Source organism: Danio rerio, chromosome 9 (genome assembly GCF_052040795.2).
Source record: "Danio rerio strain M-AB ecotype USA chromosome 9, GRCz13ab, whole genome shotgun sequence".
NCBI classification, from domain to species: Eukaryota; Metazoa; Chordata; class Actinopteri; order Cypriniformes; family Danionidae; genus Danio; species Danio rerio.
In genome coordinates, this window is record NC_141029.1 from 32,569,836 (window position 1) to 32,593,394 (window position 23,559).

General features: G+C 36.7%; 1 protein-coding gene across 5 annotated transcripts in view; it reads left to right on the plus strand.

Annotated features, from left to right (window-relative positions):
- klf12b (Kruppel like factor 12b) overlaps positions 1-23,559 on the plus strand; it is a 97,334-nt gene that overhangs the window by 11,411 nt on the left and 62,364 nt on the right. For 2 of the 5 annotated variants that reach the window (XR_015498695.1, XM_087265789.1), the window contains exon 1: positions 13,375-13,512. Coding sequence is in view for 1 of the 5 variants with exons in the window: in XM_087265787.1 (XP_087121913.1) it covers positions 8,667-8,862 (196 nt within the window). In the remaining 4 variants the exon portion in view is untranslated. Of the gene's footprint in view, positions 1-8,648; positions 8,863-13,353; positions 13,513-13,922; positions 14,070-23,559 lie in introns of those variants that run through there. The other 3 variants (XM_087265787.1, NM_001109865.2, XM_087265788.1) reach the window with 3 other exon arrangements.

A 23,559-nucleotide genomic window follows, 5' to 3' on the forward strand; every position in this document is an offset into this window, starting at 1 on the left:
CATTCCCTCATGCTAATGCAGAATGCGTTTGCACATAATTGCCCTGAACTCTTCTGACAAATGCATTTCTTGTAATTTCTCTTTCAATTTCCCACTTGCAACATAAATTAATCATATTACAATTGAACGAGCTGTCTATTTAATATGCTCGTTTTTTTCCCCTCCATTTCACCGTTGCTTTGCAACACATCCGTCTCTATGATTATTTCAACTGGTGCCAGCAAATGACTGTGACCTCTTTAATTTGGCCTGTGATGAGGGCCCCTCCAATTCTCCACAGTCCCCTTTTAAAGCACAAAAAAGTAGAGAGTGAAAGCAATGTTGTTGCCATGGCTACCTGCTGGCAGCCTCCTCCGTGTACCGAAAGCCCCCACAATGAACAGCACTGGCTGTTCCCAACCCTGAGCCTGGGTGGGAGGGGTGGAGCTGCTTGGAAACAAGGGTAGGTCTCTCCTCTACTAAACCAAGGCTGCTGGCTGGGGTAAGAGCAACAAAAGGTTCAACACAAACCCAGTGCTCTCCCTTGTGTCCGTGGGGTTGGGTGATGGGCGCGCTCTGTATACAGTATTTGGCTGTTCAGATGATGACAGGGGCTGGTATTGGTCATTATGATAGGTTGATTAGCACTGCATTTACACTCAACTCAGCTTAAACTGCCCAATGAAATTGCCCATAGCTTCTTACATAGGAACTACAGTTGAACTGTAGTAATAATAATAATAATTCCTTACATTTATATAACTCTTTTCGGGACACTCAAAGCGCTTTAAACATTTTTTGGGGGGAATTTCTTCAACCACCGCCTGTGTACAGCATCCACCTGGATGACACAACGGCAGCCATGTAGCACCAGACTGCAGACCACACACCAGCTGATTGGTGGAGAGGAGACTAATTGTGGTTATGGCTAATTAAGATATGGGTATGGTTAGGAGGCCATTATGGACAGAGGCCAGTGGGCAAATTTGGCCAGGATAGCCCTACTTTTTTTTTTTACGAAGGACAACCTGAGATTGTTTTAACGACCACACAAAGTCAGGACCTCGATTTAACGTCTCTTCCAAAAGATAGCGCTCCCTAAGCAGTATAGAGTCCCTATCAATATACTGGAGCATTAGGACCTACACAGACTACATGTTGAGCGCCCCCTGCTGGTTTCTCTAACAACACTTCCAGCAACAACCTAGTTTCCCATGTGGTTTCCCATCCAGATACTGACCGGGCACAGCCCTGCATAGATCTATTGTGTTGTATTGTATTGTGTTAAGAACAGGTGAATCGATAGAAGGCTCCTCATTTTAATACTCGGACCCAATGTAATGTTACTACAGTCAATCTTACTATATAGTAGACATATCGTAAATGTTTTTTTAAACATTATTTTAATTAATCAATTTTTTTTCCAAAACCTAGTCAATAGCCATGCTTGATTGTGCCCACAGCATTTATAAACAGCTGTCTTCTAAGGCAGCATCTTAATTGCCACGTGACTAGTTGAGCATGCTGTGTGGCAACAATACAGTGTGTTGCACAGACAGAACTTCACACAGGAAATATACAGAGCTCAGCATATATAAGTACACCCCACACAAATCTCTTTTGAATGCTATACAATATTATATTTGTGCATATACCTTAGATTAGTCAGTACTGAAACCAAATCTTGAGCTTATCTAATAAAATAACTTACGATAACTGTCCAAAAACGAGTACTCCCAAATTTATGTCATAGAAAAATATTAAATACAAATTTTTAAAAGATGAAAAAATCGAGAGAACCAAAAAATCGAAAAATTTAGTTGAAATTTTGTAGGTTGTCATTTTTTTGCAATATTTTGCTTGAATTTAATTGTATTATTTTTTAATTTCTAAATATGTTTGGTGACTAAAAAAGAGTTTTAATAAATCTGTTTAATAAATCTGTTTTGTTTAAATGCACCAAAGTACATTTCCTATATTCACTGAGAAATGGATTAAAATATTTATTTTCAAAATGGGGTGTACTCAGTTATGCTGAACACTGAATTACACATTTCTTTATTTTTTAAAAACATTATTTTAGTTAATATTTTTTTCTTTCAAAACCTATTCAATAGCCATACTTGATGCTGCCCACTGTATTCATAAACTCTTCTAGGCAGCATCCTAACTGCCACTTAACTAATTTGGCATGCTGTTCGGCAACTATACAGTACATGCACAGACAGCACTTCACAGGAGACAAATATCACAGTTGATTTCAATAGTTTTAGGTTTTATGGTTAGCTAAGCTTATAGTTTGATACTCAAAAAAAAAAAAAAAAAAAAAAATATATATATATATATATATATATATATATATATATATATATATATATAAATAATAAAAATATATAAATATAAAGAATATATAAACTACAGTGTGTTTTGTGGGCTACATATGGTCATTTTTATGGTCACATGGATCCATTGTATTGACTAATGTACTTATTAGCTTGCAAAATTTTGCCAATGTTAATTCACATTTAGCGTTGACTGTAATATAACTGTTTTTTTGCTACATTTTTCAGTCTTGGAATAATTTTCAAATTAGTCATTTGGTGAGCATTTCTTGGAAGGCATAGTTCCACCACTTGCCTACAGAAAAGTCCTTGCATTGGAAGCCTCACAGTAATACCTTTAAAAGTTTTTCGATAGGCTGCCCACTAAGTTTGGAAGCACTTTATCTCAAACTGTACTGTCTAAGTTAACTGCCATATGCTTCATGTGCAGTTGCCTAAAAGCACCTTGAAATAACAGTTTATTATTAATTAATGAAGTTGGGAAGTTGTATCAAGCCAATTGCAATGCTCAGGTGGCTAGCGGTTCGCTGGGGGTTAAATGTCAGCCCCGCCTACGCTAAGTCAGGCCCTGTGAAGGAAAACGATCCAGGTAATAGATCTGAGCACAGATCACATAATACCCAGCCTGCTCTCGCTTTTCACAACTGTCTTTCACAAAGCTCCATTTACCCAGTAGTGTGTTTGTGTATGTCCACAAACATCAGCAGTGATCTACTGTATATGCTTCAGTGTGTGTTTGTGCCTGTGTTAGCTATTTAGTAGATGCAGATGCAGTTGCTATTGGACACAGAGGAGGTGGTGGTGGTGTTTAGGCAGCCGCCCCCGCTCCTGCCCCTGCTTCTGCCTCTGCCCCGAAGTGTTGCTCTGACCTTGGCCACAGCACATAGATGCAGACCCGATTCAGACCCTGCAGCCACACCAGCCAAAGCCCCCTCTAAACAGCCAGGGTCTGTGCAGGTGGAAGCACACACATAAATACACACACTGCCTACTGAAGAGCCCTGGCCCCCGAGGATGAACATGTCATGTGCTTCTGAACTCCACACTGAAGAACATTTACTTGAATAATGCACTTGTTAGGAAAGAAAAGACTGCTTGGTTTAGCACAGACTTCATGCAACGATTATTTTTTTGTGTTTTTTAATACTAGTTAAGAAATAAAACCATTGACCTCAAGTCCCTGATTCCATTTTGATGGTCCATCTATGAGTCTTTTGGGGGGATTTCCGTGAACTTGTGGATTTTTCAAAACAAAACTTTTAAAAAAAGACAATGTCTCTGGTGTTTGATGCTAGGGTGGTTGCCAGGTAATTGCTTTGCAGTTGCTATAGTGTTTCAGTGGTTGCTAAGGTGTTTTAGTGGTTGCTAAGGTGTTTTAGTGGTTGCTAACTATATAGAGTAGGAAAAGGACATACCTGTCTTTTTATATCTGTATTTTTTTTTGGTCCCTAGATATTAAGCTCTATGTAGTGTCAGTAGACTCTACCGTAGTAAATATTTGAAGTGGCTCAAAAAAGTTGTTTAATGTTCTTTTAAGACAAGAACATTTGATACAACCGCTTGTTAAAGGGTCATGAAACCCCCCTCTTCGGTTCAAGTCTACCTCAGGATTTTTTAAAAAATGCTCAGAGATGGGTGTGGAGCTCTGCGAGCAGAGGGAGGAGTGGGCGTGGCTGGCAGAGCAGGGGAAAAAGAGGGAAGCGGATAACTGTTGTCAGTTGACTCACAAAATGAGACACAAACCATGAGGAGACGCATGATTTTGTAGTTTATAAAGTTAAAATACAAAGAAATAAACAGTAAATAATTTAATACTCTGCTACATTTGTTATTCGAAATTTCATATATACATAACCACAATTTGTCATAGCACCATAAAGATAATCATCCTTATATAAACACTATAAATGGACTTCTCTCCTTCTTAATCACTGGGTCTGAATGTAGACACAGTGGATAGCAGTACTGCAGGTCTCTTGCCCTGTCTATTCCAACCATTAGCCCTGCCAGTAATCTGGACGATTTTAAACATGCATGGGTGAACACAGCAGCATGGATAAAGGTGTTGTGTCTGAATGGTAAAAAACTGAACTGATAAAAGACAAAGATCACTATTCTCCAATTCTCATCCATCTTTTTAGACCAAAATGCTTGCTGAAAACCAGCAGCTTTACTGTATCGCCCCTGACAGAATCACAGGGAAAACATGCAACAAACCCCACAGATCATGGAAGCAAACATACGATCCGTGGCATGTGCAAACATGGTCTTAAGCAGTCATTGGGTCTCACAGAAACTGGCGCGTCATCACTTCCCTACCAAATTCATGCAACTTCACAGATTTGGATCCCGCCCCAAAAATGATTTTAACCCCGGAAGATGAAATTAGGTGACAAAAGCTCCAAATTATTCAGTTTTCCCCACAATTAAAGTTGAAGGTGCTAACGTTGTCTTAACACACACAAATATGTTGAACTCTCAAAAAAAGTACTCCAGGGTGTCTTGAACCTTTAAGTAGTGACGTATGAAGTACCGTTTCCGGTTTCAAGCCGCTGCTCATTTGAATTAAGAAAATATTGGTTCATGACTACTCTTTACTCATCTCAAACATCTAAATGAATATTATATAAAATCATGGTGTACACAACAGTCTCTGGACTTACTGCATCACAGACACCAATATTTTTACAATTTGTAAATAATTAATCCCTTTTTGGCCATCGTATATTAGGCATGGATAGATATATTACGATTGTGATTTTGGAAAGTAATACATTGCTTTGTAAACGTTGGTTATTACCATTTGTTGAGCCTCCCTGTACAGTTTGAGCAATTGGACCCTCTTAGACCTGGAAGCCACTTCGTGTGACGTCACACTTAACAAGTGGATTGGTTTGGGACATATTTAATTCAAGGCTTTAATCCACTTTAGTTGTTGACTACTGTAGAGTTTTTTTTTTTTTGTCTTGATGAATCTCTGATGAATCTCTGATGCGCTAAAATTATGAATGTGATCACATCTTAAACTATAGTACTGCGGTTTCCTTTACAAGTTGCATTAATTGAAACATCATGTGTGATTATGGTATTTGCACTGAGTACAGGTCATAAACCACAACATGACCAATAATAATAGTGATGCTGGCTCATATAACAAAATCATTTTTAAATTAAATATCTGTAAACATAAAAGGGTAGTCAATCATTTGAGACTAAACTTTAGTTGAATTGACATTTCAGAAGAAAACTGAGCCTTCTGGACAGAATTGTAGTGCACTCTATAATTTTTTTTTTTTTCATTGGTGGTTTCCTAAAGAACCTTTTCTCTTATACACAAAATATTGTTTTTCACATGAAGAACATCATGGTTGAAAGGTCCCATGCAATTAAAATTAAGTTTTTTACAGGTTAGTATCAGTATGTTAGTTTTAAGGATATATATGTGACTGTGACAAAATTAGAATTTAAAAAATATAAACCAAATAGAAACATCTAAAGCTTGCAGTTCGTCACTGCTGCCTAAATGATCAACTTCATCTCATACTCAAATTTCTCATCAAATATTGACCAATGAAATGCTCTTTAATATTTGACTTGTAACGCCCCTTTCAAAACGCTTTTTTTTTCATTAGATGCACTTGAGCTCAACCCTTACTTGCAGAGCTTTGATAAAATGAAACACTATTGGCTGTTTTATAAAGGGAAAAAGCTACTCTATGCCCCACCCTCTCTTCGTGTTCCAGTTGAGATTACATCAAACATCCCATAAAACATGCCCATTTCAAAACAATTCACACGACCTTTAATGTAATTGACTTCACATTGAAATGTAATCATTAGCACTATTCTTAAGCTACGATAGTTCACAGAATGCTGTTATAACCTTAGTGCAAAAATCCGACTTGGATGGTTTTAATACAATGTATTATGACCTTTTCATCATAAGAATTTCCTTTTTTTAAATGAGCTTTTAGATTTGGGTGCTGAGTCTACCTCTCTGTAATCTGATTTCTAATCAAGGTGTAATCTTATTTCACTTTGAATCTTAGATACTGATTTTAGAATATCTAGCCTTTTATTAAGTATGCCAAAACAAAATACATTGCCATAGTGGCATATTTCAAACACCTATAAAGGATGCGCACATAATGTCATTGTGATATTAAAGTTTCAGACCAATTTGACAGTCAAATAGTGTGAAGTAATTCCTTCTTTTTTGTTTTTTGCCTAACACACAGAGCAGGCTTACAGACAGCAGTAAGTTACCCAGCAGGGGTGCATTTATTGCACAGCGACCAGGTTGCTCCTGCAGCCGGGTAATCTGTGTGGATAATGCTTCATCAACACATTTCCCAGATTCTACTCTCTGCCTTAAACCAGACCACTTAATACGTTGTTTATTAATAGCCTCACTGCTGCCTTTGTCATAAACTAGCTCCTTATAGTAGAGCAGGGGGTAATTGTTTTGTTTTAAGTTGTAAGGGAATGGATTATTTATGTTATTGATTATTTTATCATCTGAATGATTTTAGCATTCATGGGAAAAAATTTTAAATGTTTGATGTGAAAATGCTGCTATTAGTATAAAGAATACCAATGCATTTTGTTTTTGGAAAAAACACACACTCTCACACATACAAAATACTTTATAGCAGTTGGCAATAAATAATTAGAGCATTGTAAATTGGTTGCATTTGTTCATCCAGTCAGTGACACTGTTGACAATACAGTGTGAAATGTTAGCAAATGTTTAGCCAATATTAAATGTTAACCTTCGTTAAATAATGAGCAGTTTAAAGCAAGGTAATCCAGCATTCAGTTTAGCTTCCATTATTAAGCTAGGATATGTGACCCACTCTGTGAAAACCCAGCTAAAGTCTTTTCTTTGTCATTCACAGTTTTTAACAAATAATTTGCACAATGTAAAGAATATTCTGTGAAAATATAACATTGATATCTTTAATTTTGACTGACTTAGACACAGAAAAATATTTTTGAGAAATTCTAATTTAAAGAACAGCTTGTATTTAAAATTACAATAAATCAAAACAACAATTATCCTAACAATGTGTCACACATCAAATGAAATCTGAGATTCTCACATTTTCAACGATATTTAAAACATTTATGGGAAAATTAAAGTTAAAGTTTTTTAAAAAGAGGTCTGATATTTGTGATGTGATGATACAAAAAGCACACAGTATGAACAATTGAATTATTGGGTGAGATACAGCTGGTTAATTTATAAAATCAAATATCAATAGAAACTGTTTATAAATTTTTACTTATGATATAAATGTAAATGTAAATTGATAAATATTTAAAATATAAATGATAAATACTGTTATATTTATCAAACTTTCCTTCAAATTCCTATGCAGTTTCATCCCAAAAATAAGTCTTGCTCGTCATCCTTTAAAATAATGGTTGTAATGGTTATTTCATAATTTAAACAGATTAAAATCACATTATTAAACTATTATCTTTCAGTTCCTCGTGTTTCATAACTGCCGACTTGTCAAACAGAGAATTCATCAACGCATAGCATCAGTATGATATATAACCAAATTATTTTGTGGTGTATCAGCCATAAAATGAATCTAAAATAAGTGGGTTTGCTTGACACTTGTTGATGTTTAAAACAAAATGAACCGTTCTTGACATTTTGTCTTATCAAAACAATTAAACAAACAACCAACTCTACAAGACATAATGTTGATAAAATTATTAATTTCAATATTTATCATGTTAAAAATGTAAATAGTACTCTCAAAACCTTGATAATTAATCTATCATTTCTGCAACAAACAGAAATACAATTTTTTGTCATTTTATGGCTATAAAACTTTGTTGTTTTTATCGGACATAGATTTTTACTTTAGCCATGGTTTCACAAAGGGGGTCACATATGCTTACAAGCATGTTGTGTAGAAACGAGCAGTTTGGATAGTCTGCGAAATATCTCTTTCTGTGATTCACACAAGAGAGAAGGTCATCTCGTTCAAATGAACATGTCTTTTTCAGTGGTGAAATATTAGAATTGCTGGAGGGATGACATTCACATCTATACTTTGGACAATGCTGGTGGAACCAAAATCTTTGTTAGCGTGTAATTTATGGTCGATGTGTAAATGTGCGTATGTTGGCCTACGTGGGCTTGGTTAATCTTATCACTTTACAGCAACTGTTTGCCTGCTGTGTAGTTAACCGTGGTAAACACGGACATTGGAGCCCACCTAATCGCCTTGGGTTTTCTCAGTGCCACAGCTGTAATCAAGGGTGTTCACTCTTTTTTTTAATGTCTTTCTTTCTGCCTCCTCTTTGCAGGGGAGCTAAGATGGGGCCATGTTCCCTGGCAGGAATCCATACATGGCTCACCCTCCCACTGGAACGCCTGATTCCAGTTCAGCCCTTTACAAGACATGCCAGGACCCTTTGTGTGCCAGGCTGGGCTGGGTGTGCGGGCAGAGCAGGACAGCTTCCTCGAGATGTCATTATTGCTGGGGAAATTGCCACTCTTGTCAGAGGCTGCAGCTGGGAGGTATGGCATTTCATAAAGAAGCATCAGAGCGACATTCAATGCACATTTCATCAACCACAGTGATAAAAGTCTTTGTTTTCTCCTGAGTAATTCACACGGATGATCATGTATTGATAGATTGCATAATTATTTTAACGTTTGTATGATGAAAATGGGATCTGTTTTGCAGAGATCAATGTTTCATATTTCATTCTAAGTCTGAGAGCTTCAAGCAAATTTCGTTTTTTGATGTGCGGTACCTTTGTGTTAAAAATTAATTAGTTTAGGTAACAAAGTTAGGGATGCTATCAAAACTTTTTTAAAGGATTATTTCAGTGACTTTTTGCCTCTGCTCAATGTATGTTCACTCAAGGCCAAGTATGAATAATGTAAACATTGTTTTCTGCTCAGTGTTTAAATGTGAACAATCGTGTCATATCATGCACCATAATCATATTAAAGAGCCCATATTATGGGTTTTTGAAAATTCCCCTCCATGTAGTGTGTAACACAGCTCTAAGTGAAGTGGAGTATCCAGCTAAGGCTTAAATCTGTTAGTGTACAGTGTTAAAAACGGTTGATTCATCTAAAAAAAGAGTCAACTCATAGTGCTTCAAACGAGTCGCCTTGATACCGATTCATTAGGTGTTTCGCCATGACGTACGAACGAAACCAAGTTATTCACGTGCACGCGCAAACCCGGGAGATTTCCCCGCCCCGCCCTCTGACGCAGAAACCCAGACACACACACACACACACAAACATGCCGGTCGATTGAAGTCACACTGCAGATGGATATATTGAGTCTCTACCCAAAGATGAAACCTCAGCATTATAGCCAAGCAGTTGGAAACTACTGGAAACTTCTGGAAACTACATGCTACAAAGAATACTTCATCTGCGTTTGTTAAAGGAAGAATCAGTAAAGAGTAACTTACTGATAGACGTCAGGATGGGTTTCTTCCTCCATTTCTCAAGTGTAAGTACGTGCGATTAAAGTTGCCTCGTTGACTCTAGCTTGCAAATGTATTTAGTTGTGATTTGTTACTTGTAACCGCGTGTACTGTATCAGGTTAACTGGCTATATTCTCTTATCGCGTGCAAAGTCACGTTAAAAACGCGACGCGTGCTGCTTTGTTAACGGAGCTCCGTGGACGGGGAGTAGTGTGTGTGTCTGTGTGTGCGTGTGCGCGCGCTGTCGTCCGGAGGTGTGTGTGTTTGTGTGCGTGTGTGTGTGTGTGTGTGTGCACGCGCGTTGTCGTCAGGAGCAGGGTTAAGTGCGTATGTGTGTGTGTGTGTGAGTGTGTGCAATATGTGTGTATGTGTCTGTGAAAAGAGCAGAGTGAGAAGCTAGGAGATCTCCTCAACTGTTTTTGGAGTTTTTGTTCAATAAAATAGTTAGTCATCTGTATTTTTAAGTCCATAGTCCTACACGCCTACACTATCAAGCGTGTATGAACTGTGATTACTTTTATATTGCTGATTAGCTGTTTGGCATTTCATTCTCTGACTGAAGGCAGTCGACGAATCGCAACAGACTGTCATCGGTCCAATCAGCGCAGATAAGCTTCGCGCTAAGGAGGGGTTTGGGAACAAATGAATCCCTGAACGATTCATACAGGAGTCGCTGGGATAATTAAGTAAAAATAAATGCAGATTATAAGACCATGAAAGTGTTTTTTGACCTTGCATGCATATTAAACTGTTGTTGGAGACACTTACATCCAAGATATGACCCTATTTCATGTATAATATGGGCTCTTTAAGTCTTTTCAGATGACTTAGATTAAATGGTTTGATTTATTTTTGATCTCTTTGCAACTGTTCTAAAGCATCAGAGTTTCTGCTGAATAGACTATCAGTGAAGGGATAGAAATTCCTCAGATTTGATCGAAAGTATCTCCATTTGTGTTCTTACGATGTACAGATTATTATTTATTTTGGGGTGAACCAAACATTTAAATTGTCCAATATTCAAGTTCCCATTGCGTAAAATGAATTTCAAATACACAGTGCTTGATTTTCTTGAAACATTACAAAACGTATATAACAAAATTGCTATATTAAAGAACATTTTCAAAGGGAATTAGGTAAAGGCTAACATATTCTTCAAAGCCTAATCAACTCCATTAGCGTGTGTTTGTGTGCTTGGAACACAAAGTCTATCAGAGATGCAAATTAGCTCTGTTTCCTATACATTAATTAGGATTCCCGGAAGAGCGAATCTGCATCTTGAAACCAGAGCTGCCTCTTGAACAGACCACCGTCAAGCCTTCACAATTTGTTCCCATATGTGTGCTTAGATGAATAGAAATAAATAGCTTCTGCTGAATTTCAGTAGAGATGAGTCTGTAGTCTAAAGTATGTAAGTCTGGTGACTAAGTGAAATTAAGTAAGTTTATATTATGTAACTTGTAACATAGACTTTTAATCACATTTTCAGGAATTTAAAAAATATATATTTTAATTGGCAAGTATCTTAAAACTGACTATAAGTCCTAAATTCTGAGAGGTTTTCAAAATTTGTTGATGAAGATGACGATCATAATATTTATAATAGTTGTTACTATTTTAAAAATCTCAAGATTAAGCAGTATACAAGTCACATGGGTCTAACAGACAGCAATCAATTAACAGTTAACATTAATCACACCTTTTTTCTCTTTAATTTTATTTATGACTTTTCATAAATCACACATTGACAAACAAGCTATTCAAAACATTTACAAGCCTGTGCTTCAATTTCTCATTCAGTTACACTCTTTTTAAAAGCTTTTAGGGAAATCAATTCAATTATTTTATGCACAAGGTGCTGCGTATTTAAAAGCTTTTTTCTCATCTCAGTCCACATTTTAGGAACAGACAGTCAAAAACAACAACCTGTGAACGAAAGCCATAGCTAAGGACAGGTTTTTTTACAAATGTAATTCTGATGTAATATAGATTTGAAAACAAAGATATACCAATGCTTAAGCCCATGAATGGACAAAGCAGACCAGCCTACCCCAGTATACATTGCACAAAGATGAATGAGGGATTTAAAATGTTATAAGTCTTAGTGCACTATGGTAAATAGTATCCAATGCATGTAGACTGTGAGACGAAGCATGCATATAGATAACATCACTGTAGTCCAATATCAACATAAATGTTGCATCAACCAGCTTCTTTGTAGCATCAATTGAAAGGCAGTTTTTAATTTGAAAACAGAAGCCTAAAATTACTTTTCATTTTTTCACCAATTGCTGAATGTGAGAACTAAAAGAAAGTGTATCATCAATTAAAATTCCAAGATATTTGTACTGGGACACCGATTCAATATCTGCACTGTATATTGATAACAATAATAAAGGCAATAAGTGTACAGCATCAAGTGTTGCTGTTGCAAATATTATTTTTATTAATAATAACAACAATAATAATAGTATAAACCCATTTATTTTTAGTCTTACACATTTAAAATGTTTCAAAATTCATTATTATTGTTATTTTGAATGTTTTATTATTATTATACCTTTAACTGCCTGCTCTACTAAATGGTTGACCATATTTTGACTGTTTTAAATAATGACTGATAAAGTAATTTAAAGAATGACTGTTTTAAATAATGGTTTACACTACACAGCATTGTTGGTTTACGTAATCCTGTTGCATTTCTACACTTGGTTTTGGTTTATTGTAAAAAAAAAAAAAACAAGAATTTTTTTTTTTTAATGAAAATCGAAAATATTTTATGGCATATTTAAAAAAATAAAGATGATTTAGTATTCAAAAATGTTTTTTTACATTTACACTTATTATTTCCAGATTTTTCATAGTATATGTATCAATTCTGGTACTTTTACCATAAACCGACATATCAACCATTTGGTAGAGGTTATTATATTAGAAATAATGGGATGTGTTGAAAAAAAAAATGCATTGAGTATGTTAACTAGTGACATGAGGAGTTAAGAAATGCTATCCAAAACTTTTCTTTCTTAGTGGGGCAGTTATAGGGTAATTATTATCATCATAGGGCTGGGCGATGAATCTAAATCGTCATTCAGATCCTCTAATTTATCAAAATTTTCTTGGTCAATTTTTCAAATTTTTAGGCAAAATCACCCAGCGCTACATCATCATAATCATCAATTAAAAAATAAAATTATAAATACAAAATAATCTTTAATGATTTTATATAATATTTTAAGTTTTAATACATTGATTTTAATGTTTCTATAGTGAAGTGCTTTTAATTGTATAACTCAATGTATATTAAGTAGGGCACTTTTTGTGAGGAAATCTCTCTCTCTCTCTCTCTCTTCCCCTTTAAACGGGGAGGTACTCTAGCTCTCTCCGCTGCCTGGGCTCAGAGACATGTCGGAAACCTCCCACGAGGGGCCCCGTGTAATTCGATGCATGCTGTTAAAGCTTAGAGTATATTGTCTTCTCTTGCTTATGAAGCCTCCACCCACTGGCCCACCCTACATTTAGCAGATCATGTGACCGTGGTAAGTCATTTGCAAGTACAACAGTTCTCTGTGAGCTCCCATTCATTTCCTGAGAACTGCCCTGAGCAGCTGAGAGGAGCAGAGAGGGGAGGGAGTCACAGAGAGAGAGAGAGAGAGAGACAGACAGAGAGGACTGTATAAGGAAGACAGTTTCTGTCGCTCTGCAGCTCCTGGTCAGGTCTGTGTAAATTTTATTCCCCTTCGCTGTTCTTCTTTGAGTGCTTCTGTTTCGCTTGTTTGTCTGTTCTCTGTACATCTTGTTCAGCTGTCACTGTTGTGTTACGCCAAATGACAAGTCTGATGCAGCCTACAGAACAGTGCAGGTGACCAAAGACACAGTATGATATAACAATCATGGTGTCATTTTTTTTCTTCTTCATGTGTTGTCCTTTCAGTTTGAAATGTACTGTAAGTGCTACACACTTACACAGTAAAGTGGTCTGAAGTGAGTTCAAACTGTGCATAGGGTTTGATTAAGCTGTTTAGAGAAAAGGAAAAAACATCCAGCTGGTTTTCTGGGTTAAATATTGACACACTGTCAGAAAAGTGTGTGCGAGGGAAAGAAGCAAGAGGAGGAGGAGGAGGTCTGAGTGGCCACTGTTCCGCTGTCGAAAAAGTTTGATCCCGTTGGTTCGTAGTGCATGCATGCACGAGCGTAAGTGAGTGAGAGAGTGTGTGTGTGTGTTTGAGTTTGCTGATGGCACGTGTATCTCCGATGCGATGACAGGCTTCCCGGTGAGTGGAGTTACTGTGGTGACAAACTGGGGTAGGAATCAGAGACTGGAGTGCTGGGGGACGGACAGCAAGGGGGCGGGAGGCGAGTGCTTGTATCTGCGCGCCGGGGTGTTGCATGGGTGGTGTCGTGGATGTCATCTGCTCCTCAAGGAACAGTCATTGGTATTGATGGCTTGCTGTCAGTGACGGGCTCCTGGCTTGGTGTGCTGTGTCTGTGGGCTGGCCCGTGGCTGTTCTTTTCAATTACGCCAGACCTGGACACAGCTGACAGCGAAGGCATTCGAGTGGTGTGGAGGTCGATGTGCATTTGTGTTTGTGTGTGTGGGGGGAACAGTGGGTGGAGGTAGGATCCTCTGTGTGCTTGTATATGTGTGTACTTTGGTATGGTAACTGTGTTCTGATGTGTGTGTGTGATTCTACACAGTGCTAATGTTGGTCACTCATCCTTAAACTGTGAGGCAGCCACTGCTGCTCAAGGCTATTCTGCCAGAGAGATGAGGTTATTTAATGCTCTTGCTGCGGTTAAGACCCTTGCTACAGGACACATTGAGCGCATGTGTGTGTGTCTCAGATAAAACACTAGTAAATGATACTATTGCTGCTGATACTATAGGTCAAGCTAGCCACAAATGCTCTGTAAGCAACTCATTTTTATGGTGAAAGATTTGAATGATGCCTCAGATTGTGTGGCTCGTTGTGGAGAGTTGTGCTTAGTGATCAGATTTATGGTGTTCACCTGGCAGAGCAACAGAATGAGTCTAAAAGCTTTAGGTTTATAGTGATTGAGGGTTCTTTTGAAGGAGTGTGTTTTTTACTTGTGTGTCTTGGGTCAGTAAGTAACCACCTAGCAACCACCTATAACCTCTTAGCAACTGCATAGCAACATGCTACAAGCCACTCAGAACATCCTTAGCAACCGCAGCCAAAGCCCTGGCAACCACCCAGAACATCACAGCCTTGTGGCGGTGAGTTTTTATTTTATTCTTTACACAGACAGGCAGCACTGAAGACAATCAGATTGACCAATTTTTTATTTTAACATGTCCAAAATTAACGTCCAACAAGTTGTTTTTGCAACTTTTTCATGTTTAGCACATCCATTTCAGATGTGATCAGTTTAATTGATGAAAGTGAGATTTTTAAGGTGCTGTAAGTTTTTGACACTTAAATTATAAAAATACAATAAGATGTTTGCAGATATTAAAGAAACATGCCAAGTGAACATTTTTGTTTATCAGAAAACAATGCTGAAGTCTACATTCTGCTTTGAAAATGTCTGTCTTTGTTTTGGTTCTTTAAACCCGCCCAATGCCCGTTTAACCAATTATATTTCAGCAGCCCAGGTTGCCTGGATGGAAAACAGCGTATTTCATTCATTCATTCGGAATGGTTCTCAAAGCATGCGCCAGTGACTGAAATGCAACCTCCGGTGGACAGTAGCAGACTCTGAAATGAGACACAGATTCAGAGTTCCACATGAGGTTATTAATTAGCAAATAATATAAATATTACAAACGTAAACATCAGGTGAGCAGGTTACATTGTAACCCTGTGTCATAACAACACGCTACGTGATGAGATTTGCAGCGATAAGCAATTTGGCAGTTTGCACCAGACGAAACATGACAGAAATTTAAATACAGCCATTTAAAAGCACAGAATATACACTCTCATGAAATGGTAAGGTTTATAATCTAATTTATACATATTAACCCTCTTTAACATTATTATATGTAGATGCTTAATCACATTTTAAAGTTCAATTTCAAACGGTTCATTTTGCTTTCAGTAGTATGTCAATAGATGGCATATAAAATGGCCTTCAAACTCACATCATAGCTTTTAACACTGAATAGAGCACATGAGGTTTATCTGAAGTGATCACAGTTTGTCCTGTTGTTCAGCTGCAAGGAATAGAAACCGTTTGGAATATATTATTTTAGCTGTTGGTTAGAACAAAAACTTCTTTTAATATAAAAATATTCCTCTATCACATGTTGTTGCTTTAATTTTGAACGCGATTTAAATCACCCTTTGGCTTGATCATACTCGCTCTTCAATCTGGCAACCTGCGCTTGCATTTGTTTTGGTCCAGGAATGTAATGACTAGTTCAACCACTGGGTGTCAAACTTAAATACTGCACCTTTAGGGTGCTTTCACACTAGCACTTTTGGTCTGCACCCGGGTTCATTTGACGTCATAGTACGGTGCGTTTAGCTAGTGTGAACGTGTTTTCTGAACTCGGGTGCGCAACCGTGAACTGTACCCGAATCTGCCTGAAAGAGGTGATCTGGGGTACGGTTCATGCGAACTCTGGTACGGTTCACATCTGATGTGAATGCAATCATACCAAATAACGGAAGTGAACTGCCAACTGTACAACAAACTATCGTTTTCATAACGTTTGTTCGTGTGTGTGTGTGTGTGTGTGTCACATTTCGTACCTTGGTGACGCGTGGGACTGAGCCAGGCCAAACTCAGTGATACACAGTGATGTCTGCTTGTCTCCTCCAAAAACAGCTTCTGCAGACAGTGTGATGTTCTGAATGTTTATAAATTTTTTGTGGCAGATGGACCCGAGTCGCTTTCTGTATGTCCAAAAGCTTAAGTTAAAAGCAGAATGACCGCTATGTGCGGACGTCTTTTCATTTCGGTGCTTGCTTTCGTGACCGTCAGCTAGCAACGGCTGTAAAACAAAACAGCAGCTCGATCACGCAAGTGTACCAGGGTTCGGAAGTGATAGTGATAGTGAAAGATAGTGTGAACACAAACCAACCTGAGGAGGTGGCAAGGGGAGACAATCAAACTTGGGTATGGTCCAGGCAGATGAGCCAAGTGTAAAAGCACCCTTAAAGTGATTGTTTGCACACAACTTCTGCTTTTTTACTCATCCTGCTACTTCTGTTGAACACAAATGAAAATATTTGTAAGTATGTTGGAAACATTGATAATTAATGTTGATGATTTTTTCCTACTATGGATGTCGATGCCTACCGGTTTTTTATTATCTTTGCTCTACTCAGTTATGCTGAGCACTATGTTTTAATTTTTCAATAAATCAGCTAATTAAAATGATTTCTGAAGGATCATGCAACAGATTTTTTATGATCAAATAAATCATTTTATCAGATATGAGTCATCCTCCTTACTGTATGGAGCCTACTGTACATATACTGTGTATCTCCATCCAAGCATGTTGGACACGCTCTGATAAAAACCCAGCCTTTAATTTGATTCATTGACTTTGTGAAGTATATTTGTTAGACTCTATGGCCCCTATCAGAAGAGCACTGGAGGATTTTATCCCTGGCACCGAGATAGCAATCAGCCAGATAGAGAGCTCAATAATGGGACCCAATAATCAGAGGACAGCGTATCTGCTTATCACCTCTGCTTTACGCTGTGCCGGAGAATTCCATTAAAACTCTCTCTCTCTCCGGCCATACGAGTGGACCCTGCTGGCCATTGCGGATCAGCGATTAAAGGTTAGCGCCCTTCTGCTCGGAGACGCTTCTCACAGGTGGGCGGAAGATAGTGAATTATTGATGGATCTCGTCTGAGACTGGATACCTTGCTGAAGGGATTATCTGGGAAATCCTCACAAGATCTCCAGCCCAGGATGTGTACTGCGAATGAGTCCCAAACGGACCCCATCTGTCTCAGGCTCGGCCCAGAGGGACTCAGGAATGCCCCTGTGGTCTACATAGCTGTCGGGCCCCAGCTGATCAAATGTTCAGCTTTGCCCTCAATCTTTGCTTTTAGAGATGAACTGTTGAACCGGCCGGAAAATATATACACATATATTTGAAAAAAAAAAAAAAAAAAAAGAATAATATATATAAATAAATAAATAAATAAATATATATAAATATATATATATATATATATGTATATATATATATATATATATATATATATATATATATATATATATATATATATATATATATATATATTTATTTATTTATTTGTTTGTTTGGTTGTTTATTTATTTATTTGTTTATTTACCTATTTATTTACTTATTTATTTACTTATTTGCTTATTTACTTGTTTATTTATTTATTTATTTTTAATTCAGCTAATCTATGGGTTGGACATGCATACAAACAAACTGCATTAATTTTTTACTACGGAGTATGTCAACATTATTTACCACAGCATTTACAGAGGCCAGTGATGTGCATTTACAGATGTACAGATATAGTTTATTGTACTCTCAGCTCAAGCACCACACAGAAATGGCTTAGAAAAACTTATATACAAAGAAATAAATGTCATGTCATTTTCATCCACTTATCCGGGGCTGGGTCGCGGGGGAAGCAGTCTTCCCTCTCCCCGTACACTTCCTCCAGTTCCTCTAGGGGGATCCCGAGGCGTTCACAGGCCAGCCAAGAGACATAGTTCCTCCAGTGTGTCTTGGGTCTTCCCCGAGACTTCCTCCCGGTAAGACATGCCTGGAACACCTCCCTAGGTTGACTTCCTGGAGGCATCCAAAACAGATGCCTGAGCCACCTCAGCTGACTTCTCTCGATGTGGAGGAGCAGCGGCTCTACTCCGAGCTCCTCCCGGGTGACAGAGCTCTTCAGCCTGTCTATAAGGGTACATCCTGCCACCCTGCGAACGAAACTCATTTCAGTGCTTGTATCTGAAATCTTGTCCTTTCGGTCATGACCCAAAGCTCATGACTATAGGTGAGAGTAGGAACCTAGATTGACTGGTAAATCGAAAGCTTTGCCTTTCGGCTCAGCTCCTTCTTTACGACAACGGACCGGTACATCGACCACATTACTGCTGCCGCTGCACTGATCTGCCTGTCAATCTCACGCTCCATCCTTCCTTCACTCATGAACATAACCCCAAGATACTTGAACTCCTCCACCTGGGGTAAGGACTTTCCTCCAACCCAGAGATGACAAACCACCTTTTTCCGGTGGAGCACCATGGCATCGGACTTAGAGGTGCTGATTCTCATTCCAGCCACGTCACACTTGTCAGCATTAACTTTAATACGTTTAACAACTTTCATACTGTATTTTCTGAGACTTTTTGTCTAGATTAGGGCTTTGTTTTGGGAGTTTGCATTAAAGCTCTTTTTTTGGGTGATTTTCTGAAATGTACAATATGTGTATTAAAAATTTAGAAAAAAATTCACTGGAGCATTCTTTTTATGACATTTTACATTATTTTAGTTCAATTAATATAATGTTCATTTAAACTGTTGAAACCTCTATATAGAGCTAGACTAAGAATGTGTTCACTGTACATGGGCTTCATTTAGTATATTTGTTCATGTCTTTTTCATCATATGCATCAATTATGGTTGCACTATATTCGAAAAGCCCACCTTAATATTGGAAATAAAATCTGATATGCTAAATTGGTGGCTGTTTTGTTTCATTGAAGTATCTACAAAGGTCATCCACTGTCTTCAGAGAGAAGTTCAGATGGTATTTTTTTCCTGTGTAATGCATATTATAGTCCCTGTGAAACCAAAATAACATTTTTTAGACATTAGTATGTCAGTCTTAACTAAGGATATCTATTAACTAGTGCGTGTGCTTCAAAACATAGATAAAATTTGCATTAAGAAGATGCAGTATAAACGTCCAAAGATTGCAGTTTGTCACTTCTGACAAAATGGATAAACAGTTTTGTTGACCTCATCTCATTCTTCAATCCCACCCCCTTCAATATGCTATTTGCAAGTGGTGACGTCTAAAATACTGTTTTTGGGTCTAAGTCACTGCTCGTTTGAATTGTGAAAATATTTGATTATGACCATTTTTAGTCATATCACACAATAAAGTGGATTTTATATAAAATCATGGTGTACACAACAGTCTCTGGACTTGCTGCATCACAAATTTATTAATAATTTATCACTTTCTAACTATCAAATATATTGCAATGGTGTTTTTCAAAAGTATTACATTGATTTGTAAACAATTATTATTACCATTTGTTGAGGCTACCCATGCAGTTTGATAAAGCGCTTGGACACAGAAGCCGCTTAATGTGACGTCACAATTAACAAGCAGATTGCAACATGTGCTTGAGCTCAACTCTCACTGGCAGATCTGTGATAAAAACAAAACACTATTACCTGTTTTTCCCAAAAGGGGGAGGAGCTACTTTATGCCCCGCCCTGTATTTGTTTCATTTTGAATTTAATCACACATTGAACAAAAAATGCGCAAATTACGTAATGGGTCCTTTAAAAACCACCACAGCTGCTTTGTTTACCACACCAAGCAGTTAAACAGTTGTTCTTGCTGTTCATTAAGCACCTTCTACTGGGAAAAAGGGCAATTTCCATTTTCACTTAGCCTGTGCACTGTTTGTACTATAAAACAATCTGTGTTAAAATTTGGCCAATTTGATTGTTAAAAAAATGTGCAGTCTGAATTTGTAATGAAAACCAAGATCGGTGCATCACTACTTGCTCTAACGAAAAACAGCTAAAGAGCAAAGCGCATTCACGTAGACATGTTGAGTTAATGTTGGGTCTGTCACCGGGCCTGTCCGATAACACGGAGAGCATGCCATTTTAATGATACCCTTCACTGCACCGATGGGTCCAGGTGTGTTTTCTGCCAGATCTAAACTGAAGAATTCTCTGTTGTGTGCTTTGCGTAGTCTACTTGGAAATACTATGAAAAACAATTTGTCATTTCTTGTCGGATCATGACATACAGTATGTGTTCGCGCCGAGGCTGGCTGCTTCATGCATGTCAGTGAGTAAACTGAAGCATGTGACAGAGACAGGGGGTGTCCTTTCATTGATTAATGACTCAGAATTGTTTGCCAATTCAGAAAGTAATATTGTGATTGTTTTGGTAACACAAGAGGGGCATGGATGACACTGCTTTATCCATCCATCCATCCATCCATCCATCCATCCATCCATCCATCCATCCATCCCATATTTCTCACACTAACTACAACCTGTTGTTCGATTAATGTAAGTTTCTAAGATTTTATTAATAATTAAATGTATTTATTGTTAATTCATTCATTCATTTTTTAATTCAGTAATTTACTTAAAATTTTCAGTTTTTTATATATATATATTTTTTATTTATTTAATTTAAATACATTTTATTTTTTTATTGTATTTTTATTTAAATTTTATTTGAATTTTTTATTTAATTTAAATGTTTTATTTTTATTTTAATTGTATTTATTTTAATTTAAATGAATTTTTAATTACTTACATAATTGTATTTTTAATTGTATTTTTATTTTAATATTTTTAAATTAAATTTACATTTTTTTATTAATTCAATTGAATTTTAATAAAAATAAATAAAGGTACATAATTGTATTTTGTTATTTTTATTTTATTTTATTTTATTTTTTATTAAGGCCATATTCCATCTAATATGTTTCTAAAAAAGCCAATATGATCACTCTAATTCTCCAGAAATGTCTATCTGTAGCATCCAGACACAAAAGCAAACCGAGAGAAAAGCATAGGTGAAAGAAGGGCTCGTGGCTACAGAAACTAATGATCCCTCTCCTCCTTTTCATTTCAACATTTCACTAAGCTGACAAAATGTTCCAGTGCGTGTCCTCTGGTGTGTTCAACCCTTGACCCTCATGTCCAGCCCTGGTTTGTTTACTGAAGCTGTGTGTGGTGAAGGGGGGGTGATTGTTCAACACTCTGACACACAAAGCAAGACGTGGAATTCGACATCTAAAAACACACAAATCATTTACAACAACTGACCATATCAGAGACTCCAGATAACTGTTGCACTGTTATAGAGCATTCAGAACATGATTTATTTACACAGTAATGTATGTTAGATTTTTTTTAGTAATTAGACATGGTGTGGGTCTGGCTGACGGTGAGAGAAATGAAGACGACCAGACCTGCGCCGTATTCTTCTATGTACTGTTCTCTACCTGTCGTCATGACAACACTGTGAGCACACCTAGCTGCCGTCCCTTAACCTGAGATGACTTTGGGGAACTTAAGGAAAGATACTTCTGGTGTATGTAGTAAAAAAAGAGAAAGACAATGAGCTGATATTGTCGTTATCAACGTATTTCCACTATTCAGTGATTTCATCATAAGAATTACAAACAATGCTTATATATTTAGTTATTTTTATATTATATAATTTTATATAACATTATATAACATTGTAACATTACAGTTGATCCGGGATTTGTACGGCTCACAACCCACGGTTCAAAAGACACGTGACCCGCAGATTAATAGTTTTTTTTAACTGGTAGATTAAACCTAAATTTAAATTTACAATTTATTTTTACTCAGCTGATTATTTCTTTATTTTATTTTTTAATAAAATCACAGTTTTTATCTAAGTGCTGTTTGTTAAAACCAAAGGTGTCTGGCAGTACTGTTTTTGTAATAAATGGAAAGCAAGTTAAATTTGTCTCCTCCCCTTTTTGGCTGATCCGAAAAATGGTCCGATGAGTGACTAGAAAACATGATACGAACCATGAAATTTGTGATCTGTTACACCAATATGAAAAGAATTTGATTATATACATTTTATATAATTCTTAAACGCATATAGTTATGTTTAAATATGTAAACTGAGGCATTATATCATTAAATATGCATACATTTACGTCACACTAAATTCTGAATATTGAGATTTTTTTGACACATTATTGTTTTTAGAGAGCATTAGAGTTTTTTTCAGAGGGAATTTTGAAAATCTCATGTCATTGTTCCATAATTAAGTAAAACAATTAAATAAAAAATAAATAGTTAAAAATAAATAAATGCAATTTAAATAAATAATAAACAAACAATTAAGTAAAATAAAAACTATAAAATGTATTACTTTCAAATAAAAGAAATAATACAATAAATAACAATAATAATAGAATAAATACAAAAAAAATGTAGAATAAAATGATGTATATAATTAGTCAAATTATGTTTGATCATATACCTCTGCAAAAACCTTCAGAATACAAAAATAAAAAAACAAACTCAAAATTTATAGTAATGAATGTGCAAGAGAAAAAAAACACATTTTAATAAAACTGCATTAAAATATGGGTTGTAGAAATCTACAGACACAAACTGTTATAGTGTGACAAAAGTGACACTTGAAAGAGTATTTCTGATGCCAAATAATAATAATTCATAACATTTACAGGTGCATAAAAAAAAGTTTTTGCATGCTGTACTTCATGCTAATGGAAAAAGTATACTGTACATACAATATAATCCCCCAAGCACAACATGATGTGCAGGATTTGTTCTGGCTTGTCTGTTTTTTTAAGGGTGCTCAGAAACTGTTGGTAGGATGTTCTGAGATGTGCATGAACTTTGTTAGTAGTTATAGGTCTGGCGATCGGGGGGTTGAGAAATTATGCAAACAACATATGGAGTCAATTACTGTCTAAAGGAAAAGCACAGCATGCATGGCTCAGCTTTGAGAGACTCGAAAGTAAGTCCATGTCATGTAGTATAACTTCCTTCTGGAGACTGGAGACTCATA